Source organism: Catharus ustulatus, chromosome 4 (assembly GCF_009819885.2).
Source record: "Catharus ustulatus isolate bCatUst1 chromosome 4, bCatUst1.pri.v2, whole genome shotgun sequence".
Lineage (NCBI taxonomy): Eukaryota > Metazoa > Chordata > Aves > Passeriformes > Turdidae > Catharus > Catharus ustulatus.
In genome coordinates, this window is record NC_046224.1 from 11,464,279 (window position 1) to 11,485,498 (window position 21,220).

The following is a 21,220-nucleotide window of genomic DNA, read 5'->3' on the forward strand; positions in this document are numbered from 1 at the left end:
TTTACCTTTTTCTCACCCAGCTAACCTATAGATCTCTCCTTCTCTATTAGTATTCATTTAAATTTCTCCTCAAGGGTGATGCAGGATTTGTGGAAAGAGTTATAGAATAGCATATGCTAAATATATAAAGTATTATTAGCTGCTAGTCACTAATTTTTGATGAAAATTATGAGCTTCAAAATAGAAAAGATGAAAAAGGTGCAGACCTTATGATGTTCCATTTATGCAGGCTCACAGAAAATCAATTGGTTAAAATGGAATTCCTCTGATTTATATTAGTATAGTGGGAGGAAAATATGTCCCACAAGTCTATGAATTTCTGAGCCTTCTTAGAAAGTAAAATGTACCTGTCAGAGGTTGAAGATAGAGCAAGGTTGTTTATACTCACCTGCTCTATTTAATGCCCTATTCCTTTGAAAGAGGCACTGCTCTGATCGGGGCTGAGATAAAAAATGTACATGTCCATTACAACGTGTTGAATAACCTGATTTGACTTCACCAGTTCACTCTGTCTGTTCTTAGAAGTATTTTGAAATAAACCTTTCCTGTGTAATGCACATGGAAGTAAAAAAAGGCATCAGCTGGGAGGTGACCCAGGTCTGCTTCCCCGCTGCACATCTCTGCCCATCTCTGAAATTCTTGTTAAAGTAAAATTAAGGGTCTCTGCTTTCCAGAGCTTTACTCCAACAAGCTTTTGCTCTGATGAGAAGTTGGCTGCAATTCAAAGATTGCACATTTCTGATGAACACCATTAAAGCAAAATGCAGGAAAAAATAATGCCAGCATCATTACAAAGAGACATTGCTGAACAGATGGGTAAGCTTCTGCCAGGAGGACCTCAGAAACCACATCAGTGACTTGGCTGCAGGGATGGAAAGGGAGGAAGAAAGGAGGATAAAGGAGAAGAGAATAAGATAACTTCATGGGAATCTTTGCCAATTCAGAGCAGCAAGTAAAACAGCCTTCTCTATCACTTTGGAGATAAAATACAATATGGAGCTTATTATTTGGTGTCTCCCTTTTTTTGGTGCCTGGGGAGTTCAAAGTAGTTGAATAGATTTAAACACTTGAATATGAGGCTAAATATAAATGCTTGGGGATTTTTATTTTTGTGTTCATTGGGGTTTTATTTTGGCAGGCCAGAATGATACTCTCTAGGGAAGCATAAGCCTGAAGCCAGGGCACAATTAATTCTCAGTTTGGCTGGATCTAATGTAAGGATATTGTTTTAAAAATAGAGGAATCAAAAAATATACAATGGAAAACTTTTAGATGTTAGAGAGAGAGAGAGCAAAAGAACTAGTGCTGCCACTGATATCGTCCTTCCTGGGATAAATTGCATCCTGCAAGGGCAGATCTGCTGGAGGAAGTACCTGGGGTCAGAACTGACAGTCACCACTATGGATGGAAATTTCTCCCTCGAGCAGGGAAACAGGGGAATCACCAGTAGCAGTTTAAATCCATATTTCAAACAGTAATGTTGATTAAGTCACTGTGCAATACAAATGGGAACTTGTGCTTTGAGTCCAGGCTCCTTAATTTCTGGTAATTTCAGAGTAAGAGCAGTCCACTGCAGTCACATTTTCATTTTTAGTCTGATGACACCCTAGTGCTGTTCAAATGAGGGTGATATAAGTCAAAGGAGAAGCAAGAACACAGCTTCCACTGCTGACTGCAGTGCTTCTATACACATCTTAATCATATGTTCTCTGAAATGTTTCTCTTAATTTCCCTTGTGACCAGCTCTTTTGAAGTTTTAATATGTGACCTGTTGCCATCTACTCAAATAGCTCTTTTCTCCCTATTTGCTCTTTTTCTATGCTCTTTGGAACATTATTTTTCTTAGTTCCGGTCCTTTTATTCTCTTGATGTAATAATGAAAAATCTCAGGAACATGTTCTTTCTTCATACCTATGTTATGCAATGAATCTATATAGTTTATCTATGTCAGATGGTCTACTTAAATTGCATTGAAATGAACAGATAAATGTGAACTTCAGGTAGGTCATTTATTTCAGCTCAGAATGCTACACTGCACTAAAGTGCTTTAACAGGAGCTGGCCAAAATGAGTGAAAATCACGTCAATGATTACTGCTTCCATTTCTCAAGGGTTTTGATTTTTCAGAGGGTTTTTTTCCTTCTGTTTTTCTGGTGGTTTTGAGGAGTTGTTTTGTTGGGGGGGTTTGGTAGGGAAACAGTAGAGATCTGCACCTACCTTCAAAGACAAAAGAATTAAGGGGAAAAAATCACAATAATTTCTGAGAATTCATCTTTTATTATATCAGCAGAATGAATAATTTCTAGCAGCAGGGGATCTATAGAGTAAGATTGAGCTATTTTGATTCTGTACACCTGAAATAAGTTGAGCATATTTCACACAACCCATTTAACTGGGGCTGAAATGAAAAGTGACTAAAGTCACTTCTAGAAAAGAGGGAAGTAAGGAGAGAAGTCAGTATTTATATTGCTTTGAGCTGCACATGGCAACTGACCCCACTGTCTGTCTTGTTTTCATTTAGTAACCTCACCTTAATAAGCTTTTTTATTGACCTATAGATCTTTAACATAATAACAACAGCCCAGAGGTACTGGCAAAAAGAAGGTCAATGTGTGCCTCCTCATTCCAGTCTGAATATATTGATGGCATTATTTTATAAAGGCACCAAACTAAATAGGCAGAAAAGTGGCCTCTAGCAACAAAAATAAATGGTAAAATGGAATCTGGGAAGGCTCCATACACACTTGAAAGCTGTGCAGCTTCCAGTCAGCCCAATAAATTCACTTTGAAACTGCATTCTAGTTATAAACAATTAAACAAGTCAGTAAAAAGCAATGACTGTATATACTCTACACCACTATAAAAACTATGCAGCTGGAATTGCTGAAAAGATACTTCTAGAGAAATGTGAGGTTGTAATTCCAAGGGAAATCTCAGCCAGTGCAGTTTGGGGATTGCTTATGTTGTCACTGATCATAAGAAATCAAATCATATATAAACCCAAACCACTCCATGCAATTTGAAATATATTAATGAGATTTGGAAGACATTAGGAACATTACATAGTTTATGGTTGTTTTCATCCATCTCCTTGATTGGGTTTTCCCAGAAGCCCACATTGCCCTGTTAGTGGCAGAGCTAATGAGAACTGATGTCTGTGTGTTTGTGCCTGAGCCCAGCGGAGGTGAGTGTGCTGGGCTCTGGGCTCTGTTTTCAGAAGGAATGAGGAGTATTCACCTCCTGCCTGCCTTCAATACCCCCCTTTGCAGCACTCAGACTGACATCCTGTAAAACGTTGTGGCTGCATGGCCTCTGCTCATGGGTGATATCAAGGTCAGCAGACCAGGATTTGCTAACACTGACACATTTAAAGTGTTGCCAGCGGTGTTTGGTATCTCTGAGCACCAGCCAGCTCTGGAAGAGGCAAAGGAAATTTCCTTCCCTGCCTGGAATTTGTATTTTCATGGGAGAGAAGCACAAGTCTGCTTTGAGTCAGAGCTTTAGGATGTTTCTGGAATTGTAGAAAAAATCCTCTATGAAAGACAGACCTGAAACACTTAGTTGGAAACAGATGGGTACATCAGGCTGTGCTCTGTGAACCCAGGAGGGAAATGGGGCAGAGAAATTGGAAAGGAACTGGAAGTTGTGCTTCATATTTCCTCATGCTCTTTTCTTCCTGGTGAAGCCTCTGACTTGGTAGTAATAATAAAATTAACTTACATCATATGAACTTTCTCCAGTTGTTTAACAGACTATTCAACAAAAGAACAAATCTGACCATGGTATGAAATACTTAAAGTGGCTGTAATTAGCTCATATCCAAACAAGTAAAACCTGGAAAACATCAGAAAATTGAAATTAAAAAGTCACACACAAAAAAAAGGCAATTTTCATTTGTAGGCTTAAAACACGTACTTTTATTTCTTCAAAGTAGTTTACAGATTTTTGATTTGTATACATTACTTCCTTCCTTCCTTCCTTCCTGGACCCTCTCCACTGCCTCCTTAAAGTGGTAGAAAGGCAAAGAGGGAGAGAGAAAAGATACACAGGGGAAGAAATAAACAATTCTTTTTAATTTTCTCATTTCATTTAAAGCAATATTTTTTTAAAAAACGTTTATTTTTTCACAGTTTTCTATTATAAAGAGCTCAAACATCATTTATTGAGTCTGGCTGCAATGTTCTTTACTTAGAAGATAGTTTTTATCCTTTTTTATTGCATGCCAACTTTACAAATACAGTGTTTATGGCTTTAGCACAATATTATTACACAGCTGTGTTTTATTGGCTGTTATTAATTTCTGTGTGAAAAGCAAATGAGGGTGGAATATTAAGTCAAATAACATTATTTATCACTGATTTTGATAAACTGTTCTGATAAAAATGTTAGTCACTTTAATTCTTTGAGGACCAAAATAAACAGTTCATTATAATGACTTAAAAAATAAATCAAACCATAGCTTTGTCTCAAAAAATACCCCAAAATTTATCTTTTCACCATATTGTTAATAGTTTCAGCTTGTATCTTTAAAAGCAGGTTACTATTCACTTGTTTTCAAGGCAAGAGTTTGTAATGGTATTTTATTCTTTTTAACCAAAACTGATGGAGAAAAGCTGAAAAAAACCTTTTTCTTTTTTCTTTTTTTTTTTTTTTTCCATAAATTAATTGCTTGGTTGAAACAGAATTCTGAATTCCTGTATTTCAGTCCCACCATAAAATGTTTTCTTCTCCAACAGAAAATGCCACTCCAGAGAAGGCCAGCAGGAGGAGAAGAGTGAGAAAGAGCAATAAAGCGAAAATGGCACATTTCATGTTGGAGCTGAAGGTGGAAGGGGATCCAGGTCTGGACTTGTGTAGAGGCACCAGTTGGGCAGCAGCCAGCTGGAAGTGCTCAGAGGAAGCTGGAAAGGAATTCAGCTGAAGTTCCAGCAGGGACCTGCTCTGTAGCCCAAATGCAGGTGTTTAACACTGTGGGGACAGCCTTGAGCACAGGAATCTCATGGGGGTGTCCTGGGGACAGGATGCCCCTTGGGTCTGTGTGTGCTCTGATCAGATCTCAGAGCCATCCAGGGTAACAGCTGTCATTATCTTGGGAGCAAAAATACTCTGCCAGGTGTAAAAACGAGCATGGCAAGGATCAAAGCAAGAAAATTGTAAAACTCTACAGGTGGATGTGGTATTGGGGGGCCTAGAACCCAAGGGGGCAGTTCTGCCAACACTGCATAAGTTTATTTGGTGATTTCAGCAATCCCACCTACAATAGTAGATGTGCATCTACAATGACTAGCACAGAAGGACCAACCTGTGAATTATGGTTTTATTTATCTGAGTGTGAATAATATTCCCAAAAATGTTTTTTGCCTGAAGTAATTGATTTGTGACAGTTCCTACCTCTGACACATACACAAGGTTTGGTGAATATGAACCAGATTTGAGAATTTAATGTCTGAGTTAAAACTCAAAAAAGTCCAAGTTGTCCACAACCCAAGGAATTTGTAGAAAATTATACTTTATCTCTCTTGAACTTCTATCACTTTTTAACTTAGAAAGGCATGGAAATAAGAAAGAAGATGCTATAAAAGTAATAAAAATGCGTGCTATAGTATATTAGTCAGTGCTTCAATACACTGCCAACTCAGATGACCTGGAGAGGAGATGAACCTTGCTCTGGTCCAACCTTGATTTCATGACAGGAGATAAGTGCTCTTACCAAACCATAAAACATGTTCTGGTACTTCCTAGGCAAGATCATTCATAACTGTAACTCACCTCCAAAATTGCCGTCTCCTGAATTTAAAAATAAATAAATAAACCTAATCCACTGTAGAAAAGAGGTTGCAAGTAGCTTTGTTCCACTGCACTGATGACAGAATAAGGAAGGGGCTTTCTTTATATAATTAAAAATCTGCAAATAAAAAGACTCAGGTGAGCACTGGTTTGGGATTGCATCTAGAGGAGGCTGCTGAGGTCACTGATTTTATTTTTTGCTACCAACACATTTGTTTCAACTACAGAAGCTGCTCCTCAAAAGAACTCTGAGAATAAACATTCTTACTCACTGCTTACTTTTTAAAAATAAAACCAAAAAGCCTTGAAGATTAAGCTACTTATCACCACTTTCAGGGCTATTTTCTCCTCTTTTTTTATGGCTTGTCTAGCTAGAGCCTCAAAATCAATTAACTGTAAGGTCTTCATCACCTCTGGAATTCCACTCATTCACATCAGTAATTAAGAAGGTCTCCATGAAGCAGTGGTTTCTTAAAGAGTTAATTGAAAAGCAGGAACAGCTTAATACTGATTCAGCAGACTTAGCTCTAAACTTCAAAGGAATTGTGATTTACCATTTGGTTCTTTGTCTATTTAAATTAATCATGTTGCTCAAAGGCAAGGGAAATGAAACATTGGAGGCCTCAGAATCATTTCAACATAAATGTTAAAATACATTACTCCTTCGAGAGACAAGTTCTGAATTTTTCTTTTATTTTTATTTCTTTTATAAAATATTTATTTCACAAGGTATCTATTTCATCTTCCCTGGTAAACATAGGATTTGCCCCCCAAATCTCTGAACTGTATACCACGTCTAGGTTTATTAATCTTAAATACTCTAAAGTAAGAAAACACCCCAGGGTCTGATTCAAGATTTACCAAGGTAATACAAAGCTTATCAGATCTGAGGTTTACTTACTCTTGAGATGGAGTAGGCTGCCCAGCACGATTCATAACTTCAAACAGATACCTACCACTGCTTTAGACAGCCTGACATTTGGCAGCAATTTATCTCAACACACATGAAATGAATCCGTTTCACACCTGCACTGTGAACTTGCATTTTGATCCCCAGATATGCAAAGACACAGAGTTCACCCCACAGACTTCCCTGGATCTGGCATGCAGTGTGTTCTTGCTGCAGTGCTGAGGAAGACTGGCATGGTGCCCGCCTCTGATCCTCTGAAATGACGGGAGAGTGGAGAGAATTTATTGCCTGTGCATGTCTCCTCTCCTTTTCCTCTCCAGCCTGCTCCATGCTGCAGCTCAGTCAGTGATTCCTTGCTTGGCTGGGTGAGGGTCCACAACAACCATGGACCATACTGGCAAATCCTCTACAATCCAAAGCTGCACTGCCCCATGCAGAAACGTGCAAACTTGCTCCCTTGGGCTGATCTGGGGCTGAGATCCCATATGGGAATGATCAGAAAGATGTCTCCAGTATGACAGGCTGGGAGGAGGATCTACCTTGTCTTGCAGAAGTGTTAGAAGTGGCCCAAAAAAACCAGACTGTCTCTATGTCTAATTGGTGTCATCTACAGAGTGATTCTCTGCTTCTCAGTAAAGGGTGAGCCCTGAAAGACTCACAGGGTAAGCAGAGACAGCATTTCCTCACTCTTCTAGAGGTAAATTTAACTCTTTCCTGTAGAAACCCTCAAGAAGAGTAGTTGCTAGTTTTCTCACTTCTTAGATGTGCAATCTCCTCATTACAGCTTTCAGGATGAGCAGATAAGTGTAATTAGATATTTATCTTGGAGTGAGTGCAAAGTCTGCTGCACCTTTCACATTCTTTGAAGTGAGACGGGTCAGTTTGTAACACCATTTCCTTAGTCATCATTTTCATCTGTGTGTTTTCTGTAAATACAAGCTTAATTACTAGCTCTTGCTTATTAATCACTGTCAGTGCAGGATAATTCTGTCATGAGAAAAGACAGTGGTAAAATGATCCTTTACTCAACAGCACAGCACTGAGTTCTCACAGCAGTAGCTCAATGATTAAGACTATGATTTTCAAAGTAACTCCAGCCCACTATTGAATTGAATCTTAACTCTCTTAGGATCCTTTGAAAATCTCAGCCAGAAATTACTCTTCCATGCTTTTTATTTTTGTATCAACTGCAGAACCACCATGGCTCAGACTGTCCTTCTCTGTTTTCCCTGAGAGGTGCTGCTGGCAGACCTGGTTTGGACCAGTGGCAATTGTGCAGTTCTGGAAACCTGGTGGGAGCCGTGGAAGGGCACAGATGCACTTCCAGGTGTGATGGGAAGAGGAAAGGCTGTACCTGTCCCTGAGCTCCCCATGTCTGCTGAGGAACCTTGTGCACTGTGCAACATATGAAATGGAATCATTGATTTTCAGTCACTTGATTCTCAGGACATTGTTTACTGCAAAACTGACTGTCAGAGTGTCACCAGCCACAGTCCCCTCCTCAGGGATCCCAGGGTGTGAAATGCAGCACAGACGATTCTAGAGCTTGGTTTTTTTTTCTTTTTTTTTTTCCTTCTGCAGTCATTATCAGCTGCTTTTTGGTTGTTCTCTGTTTAACACAACACAACTGCTTTTTTGCAGCTTAAATGCCAACTTATCACAAGCACTTTAGGACTGAAGTTTATAAATACAGATTTTTGTGCAGCAAGTCATTAAACTTAAGTAATTTTGAGAGATTTAGAAAAATTCAAAGAGCATAGTCCCTTCCTTGTTTTTCCCTTCTATAGGAAAAAACCTGTCTAGTGCAGTGTTGGAGAAATGAAAAACAGGGATGGCAAAAAGCCATCATGGCTCCAAAAACTCCAGTGCTGGAGCACACAGAGCCTCACATGGCACTAAAACCTACCCTAGGGTCACAGCTTTGCTGCAGGCCCCTGCCCAAAGCCTGAACCTCCCAACACCAGTTTGGCCTTGCTCCTTTCTTTCACAGTTCACCACAAGCTGTGAGGTGGAGCAGTGGTGGTGCTCTCTGAAACATCTCTGCCTGCATGGTCTGGGTGGGCAGCACAGCTCCCAGATCCAGCCTGGAAGCACCAGCCCTGTCCCAGGTCCTGGCACGTGGACCATGCTGCAGTGCCACTATTTCATGACCCAGTCATAGGGAGATATTTATTTGTCTCTGAATCATTTCATGCTTCCTGTTTCCTTTCTACCTTTATCCCACATCCCACACACACTTTTTTTTTTTTTTTAAAGGAAAGTACATTTTCTCTTTGCCTCTGAAATATAGTACATCTCTATTTACCTGAATTCTGACATTGTTAATTTTATTTGGCAACATTTCATTTTCTGGGGGGAAAGGAAAAGAAAACAGTATTCAATTAGTAATAAGTACAGTTCATCTCATTTTATGAACTGAACTATTCACCTGCCCAGAGCAGAGCTAAACCTGGTCAATGCTTGACATCCAAAGCTGGTCAGGCTATTTTGAGGGAAAAGAGTGAAAAGTGCAACCAGTTCTAAGCACCTGAGTATGTTCCCAGTAGTCAAATATTCCTAGAGAGCTTAACTTGCGCACTAGACTTCGTAAATTATTCTGAAAGGTCACAGGCATTTAATGATTACTGTCTTTTCCCTGCTTTGTTTCCTTTTGAGGTATCACAGAGGTAGATTAGACAATGCCCAGGTAATATAGAAACACATCCTGTCTGTAGCACAGACCCTTGGAGCTCTGTATGGTTCTACTCAAGTACACAACTACTGCAGAGCAAGAGGCAGCCCTTGGCTTCCTAAAACTCGATGCAGCAGTTGCAAAAAATCGTCAGCATGAGCTTAAGTCAAGGATTTTCATGGCATCAATGACTTTTGCTCAAGACCTAAAAAATAGCTATTGCATGTCTAGCCACAGTGCTGTAATTAGTTTAAATTATTTGTGCTGTGGATCTAAAAGCAAAGATTAGCATCAGCAGTATCCTTCCCTTCATGCATGTGTGTGTGGAGGAGGAGCTGACAGTTTTGGCTGTACTAACCTGTTAGATTAAACAGATATTATGTAATGTGGCACATCTGCCTTTGCTCTAGACTGTGTTATATATGCCTCTTTAAGAATGGGACAGACAAATTATCCTATTTGCTGCATTTGTAACAGCCTGAGGCAACTGAGAAGGGAGTTCTGCCATAAAATTTATAATTGCTGGAGGCATGTTTGTCTCTGGTTGATGTAATTTCGAGCATTCCCATTTTATACTTCTCAGAAAGAAGCAGCTACCCTGTTCCCAGCCTCTGGTATCAGAGCTGACACCTCATTCCTTGTCCTTGCTGTGAGATCAGTCACCTGTGTTGTTTCCACTTGGGAGCAAGGTGGGCCTGAATTGGGTTTCCCAACTTTTGCTATGAATACCATCTTTTAATTGAGGTTGTGTGGGAAAGAGTAATATTTAAATTTTATGTTCAATGTCCCTACTGCTTTGAGCCTGGGCAGTCCAGAATGTCTCCCTGGCTGTGTATGATGTTGGCAGTGATGGAAGTCAAACAGTTTGGGTGTTCTCTGGAGTGTCTGTGAACTGAGGAATTCCTAGAATTCCTAGACCAAGATGGGGTGAAGCATTTTCTAAAACATCCAGAAGTGTTTCTAACTGTTCCTAAATAAAGTGGATGGTTATATCAGGCTCAATATCCTACTGGTGCCTGTTGGATAGTGTAGCTTGGTGGCACAGACAGGCTTCTGTGATTAATAAAATTTTTCCTGGCTGTGTTAATTCTGGACATTGTGTCTGAAGGGGGACCCAGAGGGAGAACACCTGCAGCTACAGAAGAGATAGGTCATATACAATGATACAATTACAGGAATCTCAAAAATCACATAATTGAAACCCCCCCAGGCTGAGGAGACAATCAAACCTAGCTCTGTTCCTGCTGATTTAGCTCCTTAATTAAGGGGCACCCACTGTTAGATCAGATTTGTGATGCCAGGCAGCTATAATTGCTTTGCCTTGTCGCAGGGGATGTCCCCTGGCACAGCAGAGCTGACTCCTCTCAGGATCAGAGAGGCTCAGCTGCCTCCTGTCTGTGGCTGATGCAGAGCTTGTGAGAAGCGTGTTCCTGTGAGCAGGAGGGGACGTGGCCCCCCAGCCGTGTGCCCAGGCCACCCCATCAGTGCCCAGGAGCAGAGCAGGGACAGCCTTGAGCTGCAGGAGCTGCTCCCAAGGGGCTGCAGGGTCTCAGCAGCCCTCTCTGAGGCTGTGTGAGCCTCCTCTGGAAATGGCAGCTCAGCCACAGCACCCACAGGTGCCTTGTGGCACACAGCTGTATCCAGGGGAGCCAAGGCAGACATCACCCCTCCATCCTGCCTCTTCCCACAGAGAGGAAAGCTCAGGAAGTGCTCAGGCTGCCGGGAGTGCAGCCTTACACTGCAGCAGCTGCCTGCCTAATGACTTTGACATGGCCTGAATCTGTATATCCCTCCATCCATTATAGCTCCTTTTGTCAGGTCAAAATATGTTTATTTCCCTTTCAGGAGAAGCTTAGCTCACTTAAAGCAGCCCATAAAGCTTTTTACTCACTTTTCCCTGGTATTCAAAGTGTTCTTCATTCCAGGGATGTGACAGTGAAATAGTTTCCTGCTGCTACAGTAACTCAGAAGGAAGGGAAAAACAGTGAGAGTGAGGTGTCAGCTGGGTGACCCCATCATCTCAGTACCTGGCTGTGTTATGAAGCTTAGGCACAGAGAAGCAGTTTCCTTTTGGTGCAGGGAATAGATCAGACCCAAGAAAGGGTCTGCTGTCTCTTTGCTGGCCTCTTTTGGGAATCCCAGACTGGGAGGAAAACTGTCCTTTTCTCCCTACCTGTCAACACCTTGCCCTCTGCAGTAGGATCTTTTTGGCACTGCTGTGATGAATTTGTTTCCAGGAGTGATTTCAGAGGCAGGAGGAGATCTTTGTGTGTCTCCTGTCCCACATCCAAGGCTCCTACCTGCACCTCTGCTCAGAGATGACCCTCAGGAGCTGCTCCTCTCTCGCTCTCTGCTAAGTTGCTGACATCCAAAAGATTCTAAACACACTGGGCAGTCAAGGACTGAGCACACTCGGCTGCCAAGGACTGAACAAAAGCATTTTACAGTTCCAACAGAGTTACTGAAAGCAGTTTTCTATCTGTAACTCTATTGGCTTTGTCTGTGTGTCACATTTGAATATATCCATGCATAGGGTTAATAGATGCACTTTGGAGGTAGCTTCTCACAACAAATTAATGAGACATTTCAAGACAGAATTCTTACCAGCTAATTAAATTACCTGCCTAGCTTACTAGAATTAATCACTGCTCTCCCAATATATTTGTGTAAACAGACAGATTTTCATGTAAATTAAGTGATGTTTGAGATGGCCAATGAATCTCTGTTGTTTGGGGGTTCTGATACTTAGTACAGAAGAAAAAATAAAATTACTAGAAACCATTCTTTGTTACTGCTACCACATATCCATACTACTTTACCAGTTTTTATAACTATATATGAGGTTAGCCTGCTGCCTCAGAGGAAAAAAAGAAAGGATGTATCTTGTAAATTCTGATTCCTGATATTTAATAGTCAAGCATGAAAGAAACTGTAGTTATCACAGGAAAGAGTTTTGGAGAATTTAAGAGAGTTAAATTATGGGAGCCTTTTGTTGAGATCCATATTTCTCCACAAAGTTAAAATAATTCAAAAAAACCAAACAAAAACCAAAGCAAAACCATTTTATAGATATATTTTAGACTTAAATAAAAGAGTGCTTAAACATTTCTCTCTAATCCCCTCACTGCTCTCAGGGATGACCACTCCAGTACAGGAGAGAAAGGTTTTAAGATTTTCTATCAAGAAAGATGCTAGAATAGGAATAAAGAAAACTGGCTTCTCTCTCTATCTCTCTTTCCAATTCAGCTGCATGAGCCACTTTGTCCTTCAGTGCCTAAGCTTCCTCTTGCTGTTTGTTCCCTGTAGCATCAGTTGCAGTACATCCCCTGCAAATGCTCTTTTACTTCCTATAAGGAGTGAGAGGCCAATAAGAACAGAGTAAAATAAGATTATCTCAGTTTACTGCCTTCAGACAACCTATAAAAATTCAAATTGATTTAATGAAATTTAAACTTTTTTCAATTATATTATGGAGGATGAACAAACCTATGTATATATCTATGTAGACCAAGGAATTTTTCATGTGCAAAAACAATTCCTAGGGTAGGAATTTATTACAGTTTCTGGTTTTAAATTTTTGTTAGACCTAAAGGTTCACATCTAAAAGTCTTCTCTCGGCAGCTGCATTGACATTGAGTAATTCAGCCCTGGATACAGGTGATGAAATTGCATTTGCTACAGCAAATGCTGGAAATCCACTCCTTGAAGACTCAGGTATAAGGCTGATCTGGTTTTATTCCTGTGTAGAACTGCCAGGTTAAGGAATTATAACTCCCAGGATGGGGTTGCATAGACCTTCTTCTCACAATGTCTGTTCTGCTGCTGCTTGCATGTGCTGGATTAGCATTAAAGTTATTACAGGTAGAGAGGAAATTCAGCCAAGGATGATGGAATGATTATATTATTGATTCCCTCTTCATCTGGAATGTGCCATCAATCTCAAATATTTGTTCAATTGCAAGGTTTCCTGTATTTCCATTTTCCAGAAAGCTCCAGCATAAGCAAGATCAAAGACTGTGCTTTCACATAAATGGTTTCTTTCATGGAAGATTTTTTTTTAACTCATTCCTATCCCAGAACATTCAAAGCCATACTTAAATTACTTTACTTTTCTTGGTGATGTTTTCCTTTTAAAGATTCATATGTACTGTCTCTCCTAGGCTCATGAATTGTAGTCCCATGTCTGAATATATTTCTGTGGTTTTCAGAGGTCAGTTTATAGCATGCAAAGTTCATGAATGCAGAATGCACCGCTGCTTTCAGAAATATTTGGGCTTTTACTGTTTGTCAGCTAAAGTACACAATGTGGAGTACCAGACCGTACCTGCACTGATCTCCCAAGAGGGTTGGCTTTGGTTTGGAGCTTGAATTCCTTTTCTTCCCTTCTTCTGTTTGTGTTAGAATATTTACAGAGCAAAATCCTTCTGCCCTAAGACTTTTTCTTAAGAGTAACAAGGAATTGCCTTTACTTTTGCAAGACATATTCTGACATATTCCCTAGCAGCATTTCACTGTACCTTTTCCATTATTGGTGGCATGGCTTTTTCCCCCTTAGATCAATCTGATCAAAGTGTTATATGGTATTCCAAATAACATTTTTTTACTGTTATGGATGTTGTCATCATTGCTTCCTCATCTTCACTGAAATCACCTTGTTTGATCCAGCCTAGGTTTGCATTTTCCTCTTACTCATCCTTCTTCTCATGCGAGAAACAGTTCCTTAATAATGCTGCCATTTGATATCTGTTCTGTTTATGTCTTATTTTATTTCAATTTGTGTGATTTCTGCTTGGCTAATTACTATGCCTTTCAAGCACTTGCTGAAATAGACTGACATCTTAAGTATCACATATATTCACCTCAAAAAAACCCCCAAACCTTAACCAAACACACAAAAAAAAAAAAATATCAAATGCTTTCTCTTATTCATGAAAGAAAAATTGTTTGTTAGCTAAGTTTAACAAGGGTGGGGCAAACTGTAATTTAATTGCTGCAATATTCCAAGAAATTATGATAAGGTATAAGGTAACATTGGTACTGTCTATTCAGGCTACTTAGGCATCTTAATTAAATTGTGATTTAAAAAACTACAGGAGTAGAATTCGAAATGCTGTGCTCTGTGAAGGCCATGAAAATAAAAAAGCACCTTTGAGGGGCTCAGTTAGGCATGCTGGTGCCTCGAGTATACTACATTCAAACCCTCTCCCTGGTACCCACCATGGAGCAGCACTGGCTCCAAACTAGCACCAAGTTCATCTTTTGTGAAAATTAAAGAAGTGTTTTCCATCCAGAGGAACACAAGGGCTTATGAACTTCAAATATAATATAAAATAATGAAAATATTAAAGCATTTCAGTTATTTCTGTACCTTGCTTCCATGAATCCTCTTGTTTCTGTGAGATATTTCTAACTCATGATACCTTGTCCACTTGGGCTGATATTTCTTCAGTGCTGACTGAAATCGGCTTAACTTTTAATATAAAAGTACAAAATATAGATCATTTTTTAATAAAGCTTTGCTGTGTGTATTCCTTAAAGACTTGTGGATGTGATAGTGTAAAAAGACAACACAGAGCAGTTAAAATGAAATATTTAAAAAATCTCTGAAGATTTTATTTTCACTTTTCTTTGAAAGTGATCAAGTGAGAAAACACAAATATCTAATGACTGATTATTTCTCCCATTAATAACCTATTAACTGTACAGTTCAGAAGATCTGCCAGCTTTGCCCTTTTTAGTGTGTTTTTGCCAAGCAATCTGTTGATTTTGGTTATTTCCTGGCAATAAAACTAACTGGTTTATTTGCTGGGTTTTTTTCCACCCTACTCTCAATAAGGTCAATCCCTCTGTTCACCTGGCACAGGTTATAAGTCCTACTAAAGCCCTTTGGATCATAACACCAGGATTATTGACAAGCTGCCAAAACATGGGTTATAGCTAGTGCTTTTCTGGGCTAGTATTGACTGTATGTCCTACCAACAAAGCAGCATCATCATAATAATTTCCATCCCCAAGATAACAGGTTGTAGGTACCAAGCAGTGATTGACTGCCAGACTGAACCCTGTGGCAGAAATACAAAATTCAGTAAAGTAATAATGCTTGTGAACAGTTATGTTTCAACGTGGAATTTTAGAAGAATAAGGCCCACCAAGGTTTCTGAAATATGGCACTGAACAGCTTCATTTTCCATTGCAGACCTTTTGAAATAAAAGCTCTTAATAACTCTTGTATCTTGTCTCCTGCTATGCAGAAAAGACAAAAAATTATCTCAGTTTTGTAACATATATAATTTATACATAAAACAATTTGTCAAAAATCAGCACAATGTTCTTGTGTTGTTGTGTCTAGCAATATCTGCTAACATTCATCAGTAAGAAAGTTTTAACTAGCAGTTTAATAAAAAGACAGAGCCTGGATAGGTGAAGAATGTAAACGACCTGCAAAGTAGAGTCCTTGGACACTGGATGAATTCAAAGGCTGATGGACTGCTCAGGACTGCTTCCAGCCTCGACTGTAATTTCCAGGCTCTCTCTGAGAGATGTTAATATTTGAATTATTGGTTTCTTGACTACCTCCTTGTCCAGGCCACAGGGAGAAAGAGTGATGATCTACATTGTAATAAATGAGCACAATGGGCTATTGGGTCAATTATATATCCAATTTATTAGTACAGAAAAGAGAAAGCAAAGATGCAGCGCTGGGTGACAGGGGAGTCAGTGCTCCTTAACTGTCACACCGTTCGCGGCTCGAATTTCCTTTTTAAGTTCTCGTCTCCCTGTCGAGCCCCCCCTTCCGCGAACTCTCCTTCCGGTGCTTTTTGCGCTTGCTCAGCCTGTTGCTCGGGGGCCGCTCCCCCTTTTTTTGCTTCTTGGTGGTCGTTGACGAGGGTTCACGATATTCTTCTTCAGTGTTCTCTCCGTAACCTTGGCGCTGCAATATCTACAAGCATTTATTATCACGCGGGCATAGCAGTTTCTGTTCTTTGCAGTTTCACAAGCACGGCAAAACTGCAAGGGCATAGTTGGGGGGGAACGCAAGATACGCGGGCATAGCAGTTTCTGTTCTTTGCAGTTTCACAAGCACGGCAAAACTGCAAGGACATGGCTAGGGCGATCCCCCGTCTACACACTTTTCCCTAATAGTGAACAAAAGGTCACTCGCTTTTCCTCACAATCCCCCCTTTTTGTTTTTACTCTTTTTGTTCACTGTATCTTACTAGTTCTTTTCTGCTGAGTTCTAAATAATCTTCCATTTCTACCTTATTTAACGGCTCATACTTTGCCCTAATAAGCATTAAATGAGCAGCCTCTAATCTTCTCTTGACTATATTGATAAGTTTGTTAAAGATACAAGGTCCAAAGGTCAATGTTAAAACAAACAGTATTAGTGGTCCTGCTAAGCTAGACAGAAGGGTTGTAAACCAAGGAGAGTGATTGAACCAGGATTCATACCAACTTTGTTGTGCCTCTCGTTCTCTCTTTCTTTGTTCAATTTGTTTCTTTAGCTCTGCCATGGCATCTACTGCTACGCCAGTATGATCTACGTAAGTACAGCACTCTTCTCTTAAGGCTACGCATAGCCCCCCTTGTTGTAGGAACAAAAGATCTAACCCCCTACGGTTTTGTAGTACTACTTCTGATAAGGATCTTACTGATTTTACTAATCCGTTTATAGCTGTATTTATTTTCTGCAAATCTTCATCTACAGAAATTCTCAAATCTTTCATCCCTTGCTGTTGATTAACTAAGGACGCAACACCTGTTCCTACTCCGGCACCTCCTACACTAAGTAAAACTGCCACGGTGAGGGCTGTAAATGGTTCCCTTTTTGTTAAATGATTCTTAGAGGTGATATGTTGTTCATGGACGTAATCTTTAGAATGATATGCTATTCGAGGGAGGATTAGAACTTGAATACAATATTCTGAGGTAATATCGAAACTATTAACTGCTAGACACGGTGTGACTCCCAAGGTGTTACACACCCACTTAGTATTTACGGCAGGGAGGAGCCATTGAGCTGGCTTCTTTGGATCTGGTATAGGTATTACCATCTGGCTTTTGCATAGATGATTCTTGTCTTTAGGGATGTTCCCTACACACCTCCCTTTACCCCTCACTTGAGCTAGAGATATCCCAGGGGTATTGTCTTGTTCCTTTCTCCATAGACACTCTCTGGGGTTTGTTCCATTTACCCACCTGTGTTCGGCAGTAGATCCTATGGCTTCATAAAAGGGTGGTTTTACCATGTAACATAGCCAACATTCTTTCGTTATATTGGGGTATGTATCATTTAGCACCTTAAAGGTGGCTTGCATTACTTTCCAAAGTGTATTATATTCTTGGACAGGCTGATTTTTCTCTGGCCAGTTTTTGGTTTCATTCTTGGTTTCTGTAGCATTTTCTCTCAAGGCTGAGGTGTTTGGAGTCGAGGTGTTTACAATGTTTCTTTGACCTCCCTCTCCTATTACCGGATTAGGTCCTACCGGTTCCGGGTCATGTGGTATTGGTTCTTTCTTTATTAGAATCATTACTCCTTGATCTGTGCCTGGCTGCAATGCCATTAATCCCCAGGTCTTTCCTATTATCCATACTGGATCGTCTGGCCTTGTGACATTCAGGTGTATAAATTGACACCATGTATGGTCACCTCCCTTTATGCCCCATGAATAATTGTACCGAGGAGGTTTGCATCCGTGAGGACCTCTCCCTATCTTTAAGTACTGATCGGGCGGGCCGCCTGGATGAAAACCAAGGGCTAATGTTTCACAACCCCAATATGCACAGAAGTTGTAACCAGGGTAATTGCAATAAGGTTTCCCTGGGTTAAAGGCTGGGCACATATAGACGGCCTTGTACTTGTTTGCTGTCATCCTGTACCTGAAGGTTACTAATTCTGTAAGGCTGACTTGGAACGATGGAGACCCTGCTGTTATGACTGTTCTAACCACCCTTGAATCTTCCCATTTTATCAAAGACCATTTAAAAGGTTCATGACTACTTTCTACTCCCTTTATCAATTTCATCACTATTATTAAATGCATTATTAGAATCAGGTGATGTCTAGTGCAAGTGATGTGGACAAAGCAAACTCTTTTTCTAGTCCCTTTTACCCTATTATTTCCAAGCCTCCGGTCATCATAGGTTGTAGACATCTTTTTGGTTGTTTCTATGTGAGATTCCTTATCCCCACCTTTTACCCTTCTGCCTCGCTCGCCAGTTAGGTTGCTGCTAACTGCGAGGTTTACCATCTTCACGGCAGCAAGGATATTCTTCAGGGGCGGAACTCACTCCTCTTTTCCACTTTCTTCTTTTGGAATGCCAATTTTTATCTTTCAATGGTGGAATGTCACACCTGAGTTCTCTTACTTGTTTGCGACACTCGACTGACACAATGTCTGTTTTGAATGGTCCAGGAGGCTCGTTGGGGTGATAGCAATATAAGTTAGGGTTTACCCCCTTTGAAAATATCTGCCACCAGAGTGGAGATCCCACTTTCAGCTCTCGAGCTGCCACTTTTTGGTTTAAAACCGAAGCAGTCAGCTCGCGCTGTCCCTCCCAACAGGGCTGACACACACTTTTAGGAGCCCTCCCTTTCTTGCAGTGGACCCACCACAATTCTTTACAAATTTTACAACAGAAACATGCAAACGGGTAGCAATTACAGTCTAGCCAGCTACACACTACTCTGATATCGTCATGCTCTGCATGCCCTTCTCCATTATACAACTGACCACAGTGCTCTAACCTCACAGGTCTATAGTATGGTTGCTGGGCAAGTTTCTCTAAACTTTTACAATATCCCGGCGCTTCAGAAGTCCCAATCAATTCTTTTTGTAATACCCAATTATCCCCCACCCAAATGTCCTCTTTGTCCATTTACTTCCCTGGGGTCAGGGTGAAGTTCCTTTTTAGGGAGCTTTAGATCACCAGGATCACCAGTTGTTCCTTTGACTTCCCAGCGGGGGTTATTTTAGTTGGAGAACCTGGACGGGTCTACTGGTCCTTTTATTCGGCTGGCATGCGTCCACCCTTTCTCTGCTGTTCGTATCGCGGTGTCTGTTGTAAGTAGCACTAGGTATGGTCCTTCCCACTTTGGTGTCAACGGGTTTTCTTTCCAGCTCCGGACTAGAACCCAATCTCCCGGTTGTACCTGGTGTAACACAAGATCTAGAGGTGGTCTCTGAGCCCACATTCCTTTTTCCCATAGTTGTTTTTTAAATTTCATTAACGTTACTAAGTATTTATTAAGATGCTGATCATTAATGTTAGGGTGGGTCTGGACTTTCTCCAGGTTGTACGGCATTCCATACAGCATTTCAAATGGGGACAATCCCACATCTGCTCGCGGCTGAGTCCTAATATTTAGTAAGGCCAACGGAATGCATTTTACCCATGATAATTTAGTCTCTAGTACTAATTTGGTCAACTGTTTTTTTATTTCCCCGTTCATTCTTTCTACTCTTCCTGAGCTTTGTGGATGATAGGGGGTATGTTTTTCCCATTTAATTCCTAATGCCTCTGCCAATTCTTGTGTCACTTTTGATGTAAAGTGCGGACCCTTGTCCGAGTCAATAGTCTCAGGCACCCCATATCTAGGTACTATTTCCTCAAGCAAAGTCTTTACTACCGTTTGAGCTGTTTCCCTAACCGTCGGAAATGCTTCTACATAATGGGTGAGATGATCTACTATTACTAAAAGATATTTAATTCGTCCTACTTTGGGTAGCTCTGTAAAATCTATCTGCAGACTTGCAAATGGTCTTTTTGCCAACGGCCGTCCCCCTGGAGGTAGTTTTCTTAGGTTGCTACGATTGACTCGTAGGCAGGTAGGACAGTTTTTTGTAACATATTTAGCTATATCCAGTAGCCCAATGCTCATGAATTTAGTTGCGAAATGGTCGACTAACCCCTGGGCCCCCCAGTGTGTTCCTGGTCGAGTATGTGTTCCTTGATGTAACTTATACAACATTCGTTGGGCTACTGCCTTGGGCAATACTTCTCGCCCATCCTCTGTCATCCACTTCCCCCTATCTTCTTTTACCCCCATTCTCTTTAATTTTTCTTTCTCTTCACTAGTAAATATAAGTTCTACATCTTCCTTTTCTGGTGCTTCTCTAACCTGTGGCTTTTCTTTTAAGACCATCTCCCTTACTGCTGCCCGTTTGGCTTCTTGATCAGCAGCATTATTTCCCCTGGTTTTAAAGTCTATTCCTGGCTGATGTCCTTTTAAGTGAACCACTGCTATTTTCTTTGGTCCCCTTAAGGCTTGTAATACTTTCACTATAAGCTTTTGATGAATCAATCCTTTTCCCTGTGAATTTATCAGTCCTCTTTCTTCCCATAATTTTCCAAAGGTATGTACCACCCCGAACCCATACTTGGAATCAGTATATATCGTCCCTTCCTTTCCCTTTAGGAGTGTCAAGGCCCGAAGTATAGCATACAATTCACACGCTTGGGCTGACCATGACTTGTCTAAAGCTCCTGATTCTATTACTCGTAAATCAGTTCCTCCTATAATAGCATACCCAGATTTTCTTTCCCCTTCTACTATTCTAGAGGATCCATCCACAAACAGTCTTTCTCCTTCATCTAACTCTTCTTCTTCCAAGTCAGGCCTAATCTTAGTTTGTTCTTCTATAGTAGCTAGACAGTCATGGGTTAAAGGTCCCTGTTCCATTTCTCCATACAGGAAGGCAGCTGGGTTTTGCAGAGTGGTGGTTTCTAGGGTAAAGTCTGGTGCTTCTAACAGAATTCCTTCATATTTTAGGAGCCTGGCATCTGATATCCATTTATCTGCCTTTTGTTGCATTACCCCCCGAATATTATGAGGGGACAATACCTTCAGAC

General features: G+C 40.6%; 1 protein-coding gene across 1 annotated transcript; it reads right to left on the bottom strand.

Annotated features, from left to right (window-relative positions):
- Window positions 1–16,557: 16,557 nt before the first annotated feature.
- Window positions 16,558–18,618, bottom strand: LOC116995172 (MLV-related proviral Env polyprotein-like). The gene has a single exon (XM_033057568.1). It carries the CDS (start codon window positions 18,616–18,618, stop codon window positions 16,558–16,560), a length of 2,061 nt encoding a protein of 686 aa, XP_032913459.1.
- Between the last annotated feature and the right edge of the window lie 2,602 nt (window positions 18,619–21,220).